General features: G+C 36.3%; 1 protein-coding gene across 2 annotated transcripts in view; it reads left to right on the plus strand.

Annotated features, from left to right (window-relative positions):
- FMN2 (formin 2) overlaps nucleotides 1–16945 on the plus strand; it is a 168829-nt gene that overhangs the window by 76769 nt on the left and 75115 nt on the right. For both annotated transcript variants that reach the window (XM_018917089.3, XM_018917091.3), the window contains one exon: nucleotides 1015–1102. In XM_018917089.3, the coding sequence (XP_018772634.3) occupies nucleotides 1015–1102 (88 nt within the window). The remainder of the gene's footprint in view (nucleotides 1–1014; nucleotides 1103–16945) is intronic.

Here is a 16945-nt window from a genome sequence, read left to right on the forward strand (position 1 = left end):
GGCTGGAGATGATCCAGCCTCCTGGCACTACAGTAGTAGCACTGTAACTTGAAAAAATATGTATATGCTTCCTGACATGAACTAACAGTTTTAATTATCTCTTTTCTTTTTTCCTCCAAGTGACTCACAAGGGTTTTCATTGGTGTGATTAGTACAGTGTAAAACTCAGCAATTCATGTAGAGTAAATGTTAACCTCTTTCTTCTATGCAATGGTTGAATCCTGGCATTGAAAATTATTTCATCTAGAATCATGTTGTCTTACGGATAAAATCCTTTTTTGGCATTACTTGTTTCTCCTAACAATGATATAAAATTTACATCAAGTTGAATTCAAACAACTTAGAGCCTTTGTAAGGTAGTCTGTGAATTACATTGCTGCTCTTATGATTGCAAAACCAACACATATGAAAGTCTTTTATAATCACTGATTTTAACCCCTAAAGCAAGACATTTTGATGCCTTGATTTTGTTTTTTTTTTCCTATTTTGGAAACAAAAAAAGCTTTGTGACCTTTTAGAATCCTTAAACTGATCAAAGAAAACCCCAATGTGTACGTGGTTATTTTGACTTTAAAACAAAATTCGTATTGGCGCCTACTACGTCAAACATTCAAATAAAATACAAATTCTCACAGTTTTAACTTACATCAAAGATGGAAATCATTGTGTGGTTTTGGAAACCAAAGCAACTCCAAGATAGACACAGTTGGAATTTTTTTTATTTGACAGTGTTTTTCATACACTTAGTAAAATCAGTGTGAAGTAGAGCGTGCATTCTAATGAAGAAGGAAGACTAGAGGAACCTTTTAGGATTTAATTCAACTAGGTGATAAAGTTACATACACTTGTAATGGGTTTGTACAGCAGAAGCAAAATTTAGGAATAATAAATTTGATTATTTTTGGATAGGTATATAGACTACAAAGAACTGTTTCTTGAATATGTTGTTAGTAATGCAAAATATCTTGTATATTATCCTGCATAATATAATAATACTTGTGTTTCTTTTGGCAGGTTGTCAAGTTGTTAAGTAACAAAAGATCTCAAGCTGTTGGAATATTAATGTCTAGCCTTCATTTAGACATGAAGGACATTCAGCGTGGTAAGTGAAATAACTATTGATTATTCTCAGATCACATAATTCTCTGGAAATGCTAAATATTTATATCTTTTGATATATAAAATAAATCATTATGAGGCCTTTTTACACTATTTTTTCTGAAAATAGCTTGTTCTGGTATTTATATTTCCCTTTCAGCATCAGCTGTGTAAGTGGTATATAATATAGTCACTTTGATTTTTGGTTTTTTTTGAGGAGGAAAGAATGATGTGTTGTTTATTTTAATTCAGATAACCCTGGGACATATCCAGAAAAGTGAATTACAGTGTTTAATTTTTTTGTTTTCTAAAATAGTTCCTATATTTGGGTTAGCACAAACTGTGGCACTCTTTCATCTGCAACAGCATTTTTTACCAAGTGAGATCTTCTAGGGGAGTGTAATAGTTTTCACATTTATGCTAAGAGACAGTAGTGCAAAAAGGTGAAAAGTGGAATTGCATTTATATTCAGAGCATCCTTTATGTTTCCCAAAGGCTTTGGATAGATTTGAAGCAGATTGAATTATCCTGTGAAGTGCCAGCCTATCTATTAAATAAATGTGGTTTCAAATATAACACAGACTTCATAAATCACAAAAACATCTTGTGAACTTTCTAGGCTACATATTTACAGCCATGCATTCAGTTTACTATGATTTGCTTATTTTGCGAAATTATTCATAAATAGAACAAATTTGAGAGCACTCTGTCAGCTAGTGGGTAACTCGTAATCACAGTTTTAAGGTTTTATTAAACTGTTTTGATGGTTACTAGACTTCCTCAAGCTGAAGCACTTAAGATGGTAGTCATAGAGCAAGGCGCCAGTGCTGGCGCCAAGAAGTACTTGGTATTTCCAAAGCTGGCAGATGTAGTTCAGTTAAGTCATAGAGCAAAATCTGAAAACAATGATATGGTCCTTTCCTTCAGTCAAATATTCAACTTGGTTTCAGTTAATAATGAGAACCTTATGAAAAAAGGAGTCCGCCTAACATCTGTGTCTGTGGTAAAGCCAACACAAGTTCATTGAAAATTTGCTTGCTTAACATGCAACACTAACAATAACATGGCATGAATGTCAGTAGTTGAAGGGGTCAAACAATATTATTCTTAACCTTTATCCTATTACAATATTAGGCACACATGATCATCTAAGAGCTGTGTGCAGATTTTGTATATTCCTCTTTCAATAGCTGTTTTCTAAAACCAAAAGTCTTTGCAAAAGGGAATTTAATGGTTCTTTTATTCCCTTGCTGTGCAGAAGTGATTAAACAAACACAAGAAAATGTTTTTCTGGTGGGGGAATTTGTGAAAATGATTGGTGCTAGAAGTCTTTTTTTTTTTTTTTTTTTTTTTAAAGAACATAAAATAAGCATGGAGAAAATGGGGTGAGGAGAGAAGGAAATATTTGCATGGTGGGGGCAAGGAAAATAGAGATATTGCCCAGAAGTATTTGTGGTATCAATCATTCCATACAGAGGTCTCTGAGTGATCTAACCATAGAGCCCATGCAGAATCAAAACCCCAAGTACTTAGCTTTACCTTTATGCATGCAAAATTGTCAGTTGATGTATTTGCATCTTTAATATTAAAGTTGTATGACAATGACTACAGTAAAAAATGTGATCAGTGGGTTTTGTCCCCTAGCCAAGGGGCAGGCCTTTTGGTAGTTGTCTTGAGGTTTTTCCATGTTTGATGTACACTGACATATAAATTTACACTTTACATTTACAATTTACACAATATAAATTTTCTCAGTATTCTACAAGTAATTGTTATGCATAAATAAGGAATGCAGTTAAATGAAACTTTCCCCCCACCCCCCTCCTGACAATTTGTGGTACTAGGCAACTTAAAGCTATAGAGGATGCAGTGTTCACACAAATCACAGAAAAGGTTTTTGTTTTTTGGTTTTTTTACTGGCCTCAACCCAGAAGAAGAGAGAAACTTTCAGTGATCAGTGATATTACGTTTCTTGTTTTGCATGCTACTTACTGTGCTGTATTTTTCTGGTGCTTTTGAAAAATTTTGAAGTTCTACATGTACAGAAGGGAAAAAAATTATGCTGGGTACTAATCCACCAAATAAATTTAGGATTTCAAGTCTTAATTCAGATTGTGTTTAGATGAAGACCTTAAAATAGCCTGAGACCTGGTCAAATGTTTTATTTCATGTCTTTTAAATTTTTGTTCTTTTATTGGTGTTTTTGGTGTAGTTTTATTTGCTTTTTTAAGATACAAAATACATATATTTTTTAAGATACAAAATACATATATTTTTTAAGATGAAATATTGTCTGCAAGAAGATTGTCTGCATATCTGATCAGATGTGGCATTTAACAGAGGATCTCAGTATACTCTAATACATCTTATATAGTTTTCTTTTATTGTATGGTTGTTAAGTGTCTGCTTGCAGAATTGCATTTGTATGCTTCCAGCTTTGGAAATAGGTTTAGTCAAGACAAATGCCCAGAGCCTGTCTGCTTTTAAAATATTTTTACAGTGTGGAAGGATTAGTTGCAATAATCAGAGCACATTTGTTCTGTACTCTAGTGTGTCTTTCTAGTACGGCTTCAAAGTTTGCTAGGTTAAATTTTGTTGTGGGGATTTTTTTAGTAGATTCTAATTCCAAACAGAACTCGCATCTATTTTATGCAGGCAAGGCTAGAACTGTAAGAAACGTTGGTCTCTTTAGTTGTAGTGCCCTTTCTCTGTTATTAGCATAAAAATGAGTACTCGTGGTTTCTCTGATTTCATGCAAGGTCATACTGATGCCTGGGTTTTTTGCAACCATCTATCAGCTATGCAAAACACTTTACCCAGGCGTTTTGCTTGCTTTTGTGTTTTCACTCCACCACGAATATCCTTTATCCAGTATTATGTTCCCACTGGAAATATTGCTGTGTTTGGCTGCATGATAGGGCCAAAACTTGAGAAATGCCAAACAAGCACTTCTTACCTCTTTTTTCCTTTATAGCTCAGATTTTCTTCCTAGAGAAAAGACTCAGGGTTTAAAATTAACATTTTTGGTGGGGAGGGGGGGTGGGCTTCTTAATATTTCAGAGATGCAAAGTGTGCTCAGATTAGGGCACAAGATTTTGGTGTAACTGTATAGAGTAACCTATGATGAACACCCTATGCATTAAAATATAACTGCATGTTAAGCCTGTGTTTGCATTTAGGGACCCTGTCTTGTAAATAAGGTATCTTTGTTCAAGCTGTCTGTCAGCACTTGGAATATGGCAACTGTTTGACATTGCAGCCATGGTGCAGATAATAAGTTGTCAGTGCCGTCCTCAATCCCTTTATTTATAAAGAAACAGTGTATCTTCCTCTGTGTTTACAACTGGTAATAAGCACAGTAAGAATAGCAAAAAGTTCTCTGTGTGTATAAAAATAGAAGGAAAGAATTAAACTGAAGATGTCAGCCAGGAAAAAAGGCAAACTGGGTATTTTGTGCACCTAAATATTAAATTTATTACACAGTGAGATTTTTATCTAGTATTTATTACATGTATGGAAATTATTCCTTGGCACATTAAAACTGTCTTAGTTCTAAGCATGCCTTGTAAATGTTGAAAGTAAAAGTTTCTCAAACATGGCATATGCAGTTCTTTGTCTTTGGAAGTTGTCTGTTCTCTTTTCCAATTCATGAAGTTTCTCTCAACAAGGTTTGTCACTCCAGAGACTGTGTTGCTACAATACTCTTAACTATTTTTCTGTAAAAGTTTGCGTAGCACCTTGTGGTTGCCCTGGGTCTTTTGGAAGTAGTTTGGAGATTTATGCCTCTGAATTTTGGATGACTTCTCATTTTTTTCATTTAATAAGTCATTTTTACCCTCTCTCTGAGACACTGGTAGTCTGCAGAATTTGATGGAACTACCTGTCCCACTCTGATATCTGCAGGGGGGAAAAGAAAGGGAAGACCAAGACTCTGTCCATTACAGGCCTCAAAGAAGAATGAACTAGGAAAAACAATTACAAAAAAGGCAGGAAGATTCACCTAACAGCTGGTAAAAACCAGCCCTGTAATCTGGATATGAGCTTATTTTACTGGAAGTTATATCTGCCGCAGAGTTTGTTCTGCTAACAGCAGTACAACTTTGAACAACAAACATATCTTCTGCCCTGAATTCAAGACAGATGTGCAGGAAGTGAACATACTTTAAATGTTAGCAAGAAAAAGAAATGTTTATTCTCAGTATTTGACTATTAGTGACAAAAGAACAAGAGAAAATCTTGGGTTTGTTTTCTTACTTGACCACTTATACTGACATGTAGACATGATGAGCAAGGAGAGACTTTGTCAGAGGTTTAACTAAATGATTTCACTAGAGAAGGATGATAAAATGTCTCTTACACTGCATTATTTCAATTTTCTGATGAGGAATTATTAATGTATTGAATTATCATGTAGTCTAGGTCCAAGAGATGCTCGAAATGGAAAGCAATCAGGAAGGAATGACTGAACATCTGGAAGATAAGACTCAGGATTAGTTTATTTTATAGAGAGTCCAGAGGTGATCTGAGCATTATTTATCCTAACAACATGTGTGCACAAGAACCATCATTTGAAATTTATAGTACCCATTCTTCACAAATATGTCAGTATCTTCCTAAAAGATATCTTACTGATTAAACACGTTATGAGGACAAAAAAATACACGATTGGATCAAGTTATCTGGCCACTGTTATACTAGTAAGTATAAGTAAAACTGCTTCCCAAATTTGTAATTTCTGTCCATTTAAGTTATGGGGGAAAATGTTGTCTGTAGGAAGATATGCAGACCTTTTTTCTGTTAGGTGGCAAGTCTGTATTTCTTTATTAAATTAATGAAAAGTAAAGTTCTTGCCATCAGTGCAGGTTAATTACAAAGTCTGAAACTTAACCTGCCACTTCAGGTTCATTAGTAGAGAATTGAAATTCTTTAAATGTTTCTCTTTTTTCCTAATCAAATATTGTGTGTGCAAACACCCAAAAGCTTAAAAGATTATAGTTTAAACTTCCCCTCTGATAGCCTTTCCAACACCTATTTAGATTCTTCAGAGACACAGCCCAGTAAAGACTGGTTTGATTCTGTAGTTTTTTGTCTAGTGTACTAGCACTTCCTCAAAACTTCATACCATAATTCTGTGTCTTATTTCTCTGCTTCTTCTTGACTTTGTGCTACATATTCATTATGCCTGCTGTTGGATTGTATGCTTACACGTTTTATTCACTTTTAATTACTTTACAAGCTCCTGTTGGGAAATTATGGGGAAGGAAAACAAAGGAATACACAAAAACTACTTGTATAGAATACAGGCTAGAGTTAAATTAGTGTCACACATATATATTGCTGCAGATGTTTCTACTGCTTTGATGCTGTAATTATGCCCCTGGTGTTCTGTATTGAGCAGTGATTTTGGAGCCCTTGTCCAGCCCCTCCTGTCAGACACAGCTGGGGAGGAAGGACAACCAAAGTCCTTGGGGACAGGTGGAGTTTCCAATGGATGTGGCATAAACCCCTGAGCTGTGTGTGAAGGTCCTGAAAACCAGCCCTGAGTATTTAAAGCATGCCTCTTGTCCTCTTTCTATCTTCTAAGATTTTCTGAGACCAGAGGTCAATAAAGCAATAGCAACAGCTGTTATGGGAAAAATACAACTTCAATTATAATTTTTTTAAAATATATGTGCAGTAAATCAAGACAATGAAGGACAGAAATATTAGTATCATCAAGAAAGGAACTGAATCTTTCATGTTATATGACATTTCCACTTAAAAAAAAATTATAAAATTATGCAATTTTTTTTCTATAATACAAAGTGCATTTTAAATAACATAAGTTTAGGGTTTTTAATGAAGAAAATAATACTGAGTTTTCTTCACAATATTTGAATCAGCAGAGACTAATTACTGCCACATTGAACAGTTTGGATAATTAAAGATTTTGTTGTTGTTAAGAACATATGAATTTAATTTAATAGAGAAGTTTTGTAAGAAAATGTAACTGCATTGTCTGTCTGTTGTTTCAGTTGAAACCATGGGTTTTTTTCTTGTGAGTCTGATCTAACTTCAAAAGTTAGAGAAAAGTTTCAGGAACATTCTTTTCTCCCCCCAAAAAACCCTGTACTGTTATTTCCCATTTGTGAACTGTGTATTCACTCAGAAGGGAGATGATTACAAAATTCATAGCATAAAAGCAACAAAATGTGTGCTGTTAGCTTTAGTACTGTGTAAAAATTGGGTGGCAGGAGGGAGAAAAAGAGCACTTGTGTCTCTTTTACAGCAGAAGTATTTTCCACTAGTCATACTCTTATACATTCCTGAACTACATAGAGGTTCTAGCACTATTAAAAATAAGAAATCCCTACTAATTAAGAACTTCCAATAATACAGTTACATATTTTTTCATTACATGAAAAAGTTTAAAAGAAAAGGATGTTTGCAACAACAGTTTGTTTGTGATTTTTCATGTGTTTGTTAGATTTGGATACATTTATACATACAAAAGATTTTAATTCAAAAATTAATGCCATTAATATGTATATAGCTACTAACAATTTAAATACAAGGTAGTTAAAATGGGGATTTAGTATCATTGCAAGAAAAGTAGGTAAAACTTTTAACATTCAGTGTACCTCTAACTGTATTTTTATCTGTCTTTTTTAAAAAATCAATTAAAACTGTAGGTTATATTTGGCCAAGGGGAGATCTATCTACCTGATCTCCTCTGTAGATAATCATAAAATAAAAAGCCAAGGTGAGTGGCACTGACCACTCATTGTGTAATTTTCATAGGTCTCTTATCTTATTGTAGTAGTTGCCTTCAAACTGAAAAGTTTATTTGGAACAGCTTTCAAACATGTTATCTGTTCTTTTGATTTTTTCTTGTCACCACAGTCCATGATTCTTTCTTCTCTTTGCCAAGGAGGTGACTGACTGGCTCAGCATGCTGCTTCCAAGATCTTTGTGCACCATATGCCTGTGCCAAGAGGTCACATCATCTTCTTTCAGGCTCTATTTTTTCTGTATTGTTGCTGATATTTTGTTTGCCCTTCACTGCTGCTAATTTTTGAGCTTATATTTTCAGGGAACTATTAAAAAAATCTGAGTGTCTTTTTGGGGCAGCAGTTGCTAATTCTGTATGCATCACAGGACTTTTACACTCTGGGTTCTTTTTTTCCCATCTACTTTGCGTGTATTGACACTGAATATTTGAGAGAACCTTTTTCATGTGCTTGTGGTCAGCTTTTAAGTGGTGTTACTATCTGAGAACATTGATGCCTCATGTTCATTAAACAGCAGAGAAACCTGCTGAAGTCCTAGTAAGGCTTCTTTGATGCAAATTTCTACTTTGAAATCTAATCTTTCAGTTTGGTAATTGATTTTCCTTTTTTTTTTTTTTTTTTTTTTTTTTTTGAGCAGGTTTGGGGGGTTTTTTGGTGGGTTTTTTGTTTGGTTTTTTGTTTTTTTTTTTTGTGTGTGTGGTTTTTTTTTTTTTTTTTTGGTCTATTGGTGTGGCTGCTTTTAATCCAAGTAAATGCTTCCTCTTAACCACAACAACTTAATTTTTTCTGAAACCTTAGGTAAGGATAGTGAGGAGCCTTTTGCAAATTCAGTATTAACCTGATCATTCTTACCTGGGCCTTTATGGACACTCCATTAAAACAGTACTACTTAATCTGTTGCTCGTGAGTGCCTACTATACTACAAATTGTATTACCTTGCTCTCTCATTACATTGGTTTAGCTGTATGTTCTTTAAAAAACATAAATGTTCTTCTGTATAACACAAAGGCATTTTCCAGGCATAAAAATCAGACTGACTGGTTTGTAGTTTCCAGTATCATCTGAGGAATCCTCTTAAAATTTTTATTTGTATGTTCTGAAGCTTGTTCAATTTGAGACAGTGCCCAAAACATATCACTTCAGAAGTACAGAACTTGTCTGAGAACCTCTTTGACCTTTTCTGTGGTTGCGAATCCTTACACAAATAGTTTGTTTAACCTTTTCTGATTCTCTTTCTTTTGTGCTCTTTTTACAGCCAGATTATCTGCATGCCCAGCTGTTTCCTGTCAGGCTTCATACATGTGATGTGTTTGAAAGCAGTTTTACTACTAGCTTTATGCATTTGGCAAGTTTGGGTTTAGACCTTTTTGTTCTTGTCCAATTTACGTTGAACTTCCAAGACTTTGCTTTTTGTTTTCTTTGGCTGATTTCCACTTTTGAAGAGTATCTTTATTTACAGGTGTCCCCCACGCTCTTATACTTAATCATATATGTGATTTTGAGGAGTAGGAATATTGAGGTTGTGAAAAGACAAGGGAGGGAAAAGTGTGCATTTCACTTTTTTTTTCCTGTGGCTCTAATGAAGTGTCTTTAAGCTTTCTTCTAACCTTCAACCTTTCTTTAGCCTTTCAACCCTCCTCTCATTTTAAGCTAATTTCTGGTTGTAAGGTCTAAATTTATAGTGTTCCTCCTAAAAATCCTACTCCCTTATCCTATAGAGAAATTTTGTTAAAGGCTGGTTTGGCGTCTCCAATTGCTTTGTACTTTATTCAGAAGTCGATCAGGCGTCGCTTCGCCTCTTTTGGTAAATCTGCCTAGCTGCTTCGAGTAATAACTCTGATCCTGTAAAATTTAGATCTTGATGATGACTCCAGAAACATGGCTAACAGATTAAACCTTACGCTAGTATGTTTGCTATGCGGCATACTGGCTTACTCATAAATGGTAAAATACCATTTAATTATTAAACTGCTTGTTGAGTGATCTGTAAGAGGGCACTGACTGTGTTTTTTATGCTAAGGCGAGAACTTCCTCCATAGGGAACGCGGTACATCTTTTACAACCGACTGCTTTATCTTACCCGGCTCACGCTCCCTTCAGTATTCGCTGCCCCTCTTCCTCTGTGTATCCCTCTATGGCACCAAGTACAGCCTTACACTGTTAGTGTCACGCTGATCAGCGTCCTTCTGTTCCACTCGGAACAGCCATTACCCCCACCGGTAAATACAAATCTTCCCTTCGCAGATGTCAGATGACTCGCACATCGCTCACACAGCCTGGCCTTTCCCCCTTGAGCTCGGCTTACCTGAGCCGCCGCTCTGCTTCTCCTCCCTCGCTCCTGCCCGCTCCGCGCACCTCCCCGGGCGGGGCTGTCGCGGCCCCTCGCCCACCGCGGGGCTCTCGCCGCCTGTCCGGCCCGGTCCCCGCTCGGGCAGCAGGTGGCAACAGCGGCCCGCGCTGCCGCCGGGAGCTCGGCCGCCCTTCCCGGGAGACGCCGGCCCGGCCCGGCCTGGCAGAGCGGAGCCGCTACCGCCGCGCCCGGGAGGCGCCCGGCCGGGCAGGGCGCTGGGCCCTGCGGCTCCGCGGGGTGCTGCCGCTCGGCACAGCCCTCACGCAGGGAATGGCTCCTTTAAACAGTAGTTCCGAGTGCAAGGAAGAGAGCATGATTCGAAGATGGTAGAGTGGCTTCTTTGCTGTGTCCCTGCCTCATCTATGATAGGGGAGGGTAAGGAAGAGTGCCGGGGAAATCGTGGTTTTTTGCTTAGCCTGAGTGCCCACTGCTCCCCATGCTGCAGTCAGTATGTTGGGGTTCCTGTACCAGTCACTTTGCGAGCTACCTGGATTTCTCCTACTTACTGCTTTCTCGTCTTTCTCTTGCTTTGTTGTTATCCACCGGCAATGAAAGACCAGGTTAATTTCTGTTGTTCTGCTGTTTCTCGTGAAACCTCCCCAAGCAGTGGGTGCGCAGTTCTGTTTCAGTGTAATGTGTTTTCTGTTGTTAGTGAAGTCGCAATTGCTTTTGCTAGGCACAAAAAATAGCTCAGTGTTACTGAACTGAAACGGTATCGACTGCCTCCCATAATCTTAGTTAGTAGGCCAAAGCTAGTCATTATACTGTAATAAACATACATATGTGGTTCCAAATAACTTCTAGGGTTTTTTTTTCTTTTAATGTATGTATTTTGGTTTTCTGCATACATGGCCATTTGGTTTTTGTTGTTATCCCAGCCTTTATTTCCTTGAATTAATACCAGCTTTTGAGAAATGCTTTGGAGTGTGAAAAAAGATGGAACTTAAACCAGACACAGGCATCCATCTGCACTCAGCTATCACAGTATTGTGATTTGAATTAGTAAAGCTGTGTCATCTGTCATGTACCTAGCCAAAAATCTTTTTGCATTATTTTCATAATCCCACCGCACTTACAACGTGGTGTCACAAGATCACAAGATCATTACATCACTTTCTTAGCATCTGTAGCTCCTTAGTACTCTAACTTCAGAATATTTGGTGAAAGGCTTAACGTGCCTTAATACGATGAAATCCCTGGTGTGTTTATCCAGACATCAGACAGGGCAGACATGTAGAATACTAGGCGACAATAATATGCTCTCTGCAGTGCCAAAAATATAATTTTAATTTGATCTGGAGAATAAATTGAGAGTATGTAAATTTTTTTCAGTGAGATACTATCCCATTTGACAGAAGGAAAGAGAAATTTAGATTTGAGAGGAAACCTCTCAAGTGTTTTGTTTTTGTAGTTCTTGACGAAGAAAATTTGCATCTTGGCTTGTGACTGAAACAGTTGCTTGTACAGCAATTAAAGGCAAAGGAGGACCTGCTTTGCATGGTGGTTGAAACTCTGTATGTTTCCACACAGTGCTTCCTAATTCTGCTAGTATGGATAGTGATATCACACACAACTGGCTTGCTGAAACCATAAACAGCAAAAACTTGTTTCTGAATGGTAATAGGTGTCTTCATGGCTGGAAGAGCTTCCAGTACTTTCTGTTGTAAATCATCAAGCAGTAACAACATTCCAAGTAGTATGTGTAAAATGATTTAAGCTCGCTGATGTTGCACAAGAATGGTAGAGAATTTCAGAGAGACGTAGTGAAGGGCAGACATGCAGCTCAAGTCTAGGTTTTTAGAAAGAGCATTCTAAGCATTTGGTCTGGCTGCTAAATAAATCAAGTTATGTAATATTGCCTGCTAATTTCTGCCTCAGGATTTTAATCTGTATAAATATGAACATTTTAGCAGTATAAATGATCTTGAGTTCCAGCTGAAAAGCTGACCCTTCAACCTTTTGCTTTCTTTGAAGTTGCTGAAAGTTTTGCAGTTGGTTTTGGTGAGTCTAGGATTTCATAGAAATACTTTAAGTGATGGAGAAGTCATATCCCATGAAACATTGTTCAAAAGGTTTATTTCTCTCACTTTTAGCACTTTAAATATGCTTTCCATAGTGAATTTGCCAGATTAATTTACAGATGCCCTTCATTCTTTTGTGCTTTTTGTCTGTGAAATTACAGAGCCGTCTACTTTCAGGTATGTAATTATGTAGCTTCTAAACTTTGTGTAAGTTAAATAGATCAAGTAATTCAATAGAAAGACAAGTTCTGAGGTTATTCTGCTGTCTCCTTTGTTGGTCGTTTTGATACTACACTGGTTCTAGCTCTACTTCAAAACTTGCTTTAACTTCTATCCACTCCTTGAGAATTTTAGATTAGTCATTCATTGTGATTACAAAGAGTGCAATCAAAGCAGTTCTTTGGATGAGTTTTGGTCTGCTGAGCAAAGAACAGCTCTCCCATTACCATTTCCACCTGGATTTCATTGAGGAATAATCACTATTTTAGTATCTTTCTTTTCAGTGTTGATGAAGATATTTGCAGTAAGTTGGGAGCAGAGTCCAATGAAAGCCTAAGATACTCTCTCCTTGTGGTAATGTTTCAAAAGCAATTACATTTTCAGATCTATGAGGTGGGCAGGTATTAGCTCATTTAGGGTTCACAAACAATTTAATGTAAGTATTCTAAATTGCCAACCAGACACACCAGGAGCTCCATTAACTATGCACTAACTATGGGTAAATTGAGAGAAAAAAGCTAAGATCCCAAGTTAGCTGCTTACTGCAAAGAATCTATTATTTGGGAAAAAAATGTGTCTTAGGTATAAGTCCTGATAACCTTATCAAATACAGCAGTTCTCTAGCAGATGGTTTCAGATAAATTTCTTCTTCTTCCTTTTCCTCCTGCATTTTGTTTAAATTTATAATTTAAAATGAGCTCCCTAAAGCAAGAAATAAAAACCTTGTCTCTGTGGGCTACGCTTCTCAGCATTAGACATTACTTTTTTTACTGTGAGCTATTCTTATAGAAATAGATTAGGTGGGATTAAATCAAAAGCCAGCAAATTTGAATTCTGAAAAAAATCCACACAATTCAAAGTCTCAATTAGTTTGAAGCATGAAGCTTCATTTGTATTCCAAATAAGTGTTGCTAATTTCTTCCAATTACACAATCACTGCTAAAATTAGCCTGGTCTTAAAGCCATTGAAACCAAATTGAAAGGCATTATAGCTTGTATGGATCTAAAAAAAAAGTTTACCACACAGGAAACCCAAATTTTATGTCACCTGAATAATGAATTTAAAGCTACAAATCATGTCTGTCTCCAGCCAGATTGATACACAATGCCAGACCTACTGCATACATGCTTTGCAGCTGATGTTTTTATAGCGCGCACTGTAAATACATACTGACACATAAACATCCCCAAAATATATTCCTCAGATATCATGTTCTAGTAGTCTGCCCCCCAAAAATATATACTTGACAGGTATGACAAACTTTCTTTTGAGAACCTCTAAATGAAATGCCTGTGGCATACTGTGCTACCTTAACCAAAAAGTGAAAAAGCTTAGTACAAACTGATCCCGAAATAAAAGCCAAGGGGCATTGGGGTTTTTTTGTAGCAACAATTATATTTTCTCTAACAGAAATTCTTACATATTAAATATACCTATATGCCAGTATTAATTTTATACTGAAATCTTGTTCTTGAAACACTTTAAAAATACATTTAAGGGTCAGGAACCTAGCGAACAACCCCTTACTATAATCATAAAGCACAGTTGTATTTTTTTAAACTTCTTTAAATGTGTATTATATAATTAGCATTTGTATAGTATGTTAAGCCTCCAGCAGTGTTTCGGGAGTTATCATTGTAATCCTTTACAGTTTGTAGAAAATCTTGAATCCTGCCGCTCAGTCCCACGCTTCACATTCCCTCCCTGATGCCCAGCCCCTGGCAGGTTCATTGAGACTGTTTGCTCCTCTGTGCACTGTAGTTTAAAATACGCATAATCTGGTGAAATGCCAGTCTTTTCTCAACCTTCCTATATCCCACACCCATGTTTTTTTCACCTGCCAAATTCAAACAAATCTTATCTAAACAATTAAGATAAGCATTGAAGTAGTCTCTATAGTCAAATCAGCAAACCTCTCAAAGCCAGAACTGAAATACAATCTCTCTAAATTAAACAGTCTACAATGGCAATCATGTTTGTATTTAAACATTTTATTCTGAAAGGATTACAGCATTGCTCTCCACTTTTTTTTTCCTGCCTAGACAAGAAGGCGACATACTGAGTCAAACAAAATATATTTGTTCTCTATGAGCTGAACTTGCACACTTTTTGTAAACAAACTGTATAGGTGTATGAAGTTTGACTTCACATAATCAGTAACTGCTGTCCTTAACAAAGTAGGCACTTGTTTGAAATGTATGTAATGTAACTGTTTATATTAACTGTGTGCAGCTATATAAAATCTGGTGATATATTTTGTTGTATGTGTGAATATATATTTACATGTATGTAGAAAACTTCTATTGATACAGTTTTTATATTTGGGATACAAGTTAGGGAACAGGACAGCTGTCTAAAAGTTGAATTATATTTATAAGAGAAAAATCATGCAAGAGATTCAGTCCTTTCAATGAAGTCTTCTACTTTTGTTACTTTACATTTTGCAAAACATATTCATGCTTAATTGATTCTTATTCTATTGCTTCCTAGAAATGCGGGTGCATGTTCTTGAAGGTATTTAAAACTCTTAAGTCATTTAAAAACAGTCTGAAGTAACAGCTCAGCTTAATCCATGGCTTCTGCTTGGAAATTTAGTTTACTGTTCTGGTTTCTTACACAAGCTTTAGATCAAGGTGAATTACTGCCACAGTAAAACTGTGTGCAAGCAGTTCTAAGTGGTGTCTTGCCTCTGATCCATGCTGTATGTACCTGTGTTGAAGCCCTAGTCTCCCTTGTGCTTTGTGCACTTAACATTGTCAGGAAAACTTTGAGTATTTCTTAATAGACAAGTATATCACAAAGGTACTGAGGGCAAGGAGGTAAGTAATAATATGAAGGTATTAATTTATGGTAACTTAGCGCAGCAGTACCCCACCTACCAATTTTCAGTGGGGGTGGGGGGATGGTTTGCAAGTTATGCAAATCTTGTTTAAGAATTCTTTTCTTTCACTTATTTTTTGAGGATCTTGAAAAATTATACAGTCATGACGCTTGTGGGGTTGCCACAACATACATTAGCCCAGGGACATAAGGTTTTAGCACTCTTGTGTAAGCACAACATTTATTTTAAAGAGCCCCATTTGGAATTTAACTTTCTGCACTGGAGATTCACATTTCTTTTAGTAAAGATAAAGAAGAATCTCAAGAAAATAGCAGTAGTTGTCAAGTTGTTGAAACTATTACAGATAAAAAATACGATGTAAATTTTGGATGAATTATGTCAGAAGTGATATGGGGGAAAAGGAAAAAACTGGGATGGGGGAAAGGGAGGAGGAGGACAGTATTGGGAGGTAGTGGTGGGAAGGAGAGGCAAACCAAGGGATATTAAGTTTTGAAGTCATGGGGGTTTTCTATGTAACCAATAAGAGACTGAAAGTTTTGCAGATTAGTTTATTTTAAAATATAAATACTAACTATTTATTGGATGTAAATCTGGGTTTATTTTGCAAGTAGCTTGGTATTGCATCTAAACATAATCTTTATAGGAGCAAAAGAAGTCATTGCGGTGTGATCACCTTCTTAGGCTCTTTTGGCTCTTTTGTTGATGAGAACACGAATGCAGGTGTTTTTTCTTCTACTTTTGAAGTGAGCAATTCAGCTCTCAGTTATTCCTGTGAACCTGATGATATTGTCTGGATTGAAACTTTTTTTCCTGGTTAGCTTGTGTTTGCCTGTGTCATATTGCATTTTCCTCCGAAGACACCTGTCAGAGAAGACTTCCACTCTGCATTCACAGACCAATTCTGTATGTATTCTCTATCTATTTTTTTCCTTGTTTGTTGATAAATCATAAATTGATCAAGCTGTAGATTATCTGACTTGTTCTCAAATTTTTAAGGTTTTGACAGTATGTTAGTTTTCTAATGGTGTTGGACTTTGACCATTTTCAATTTACTGCCCATATCTTTTTCTTGAGGAAGCTATTGTTTTTAATTTACTCAGAAATAAAACTCAAGGAAAATCATTCAAAGTGACACATTGGACCTACTCACCTACTTATGTGCCTTTTTTTTCTTGCAAATGCCATTTTTTAGGTAATTTAAAATAATTATAAGTCCTGTGAAATCTGGTTGAATGAATTTTAATAGTACCATTCCGTCTAAAAACTTAGGTAGTAATTTTGAGACTCTTAATTACATAAAGCTTACCATTTCTACATTTCTGTATGTTGATATAGGTTCTTAAAAACAACAGAGTAAATTTTTTGTTGTAAGACTGGTTGATGCCTTTTCAGTCTTTTTCACTCTTCAGCTTACAGTAATATTCCTGGAGTGTGGATGATTTCAGTGAAATAGAAATATCTGGGGATCAAAGCCCAGAGAAAGTACCATGGAAGTTGGAACCTCTCAGTATCCTATAATCTTGCATGTTAGAGTCTCATGAAGGGCGTAACAGCTGAGCAACCCCCAGATGAGTGCCACACACAGAACTATGTGGTAAGAGTACTGTGGTTAGTTGCTGCAGAAGCAGGAGGTCCTTCACTCAG

Source organism: Serinus canaria, chromosome 3 (assembly GCF_022539315.1).
Source record: "Serinus canaria isolate serCan28SL12 chromosome 3, serCan2020, whole genome shotgun sequence".
Classification (NCBI taxonomy): domain Eukaryota; kingdom Metazoa; phylum Chordata; class Aves; order Passeriformes; family Fringillidae; genus Serinus; species Serinus canaria.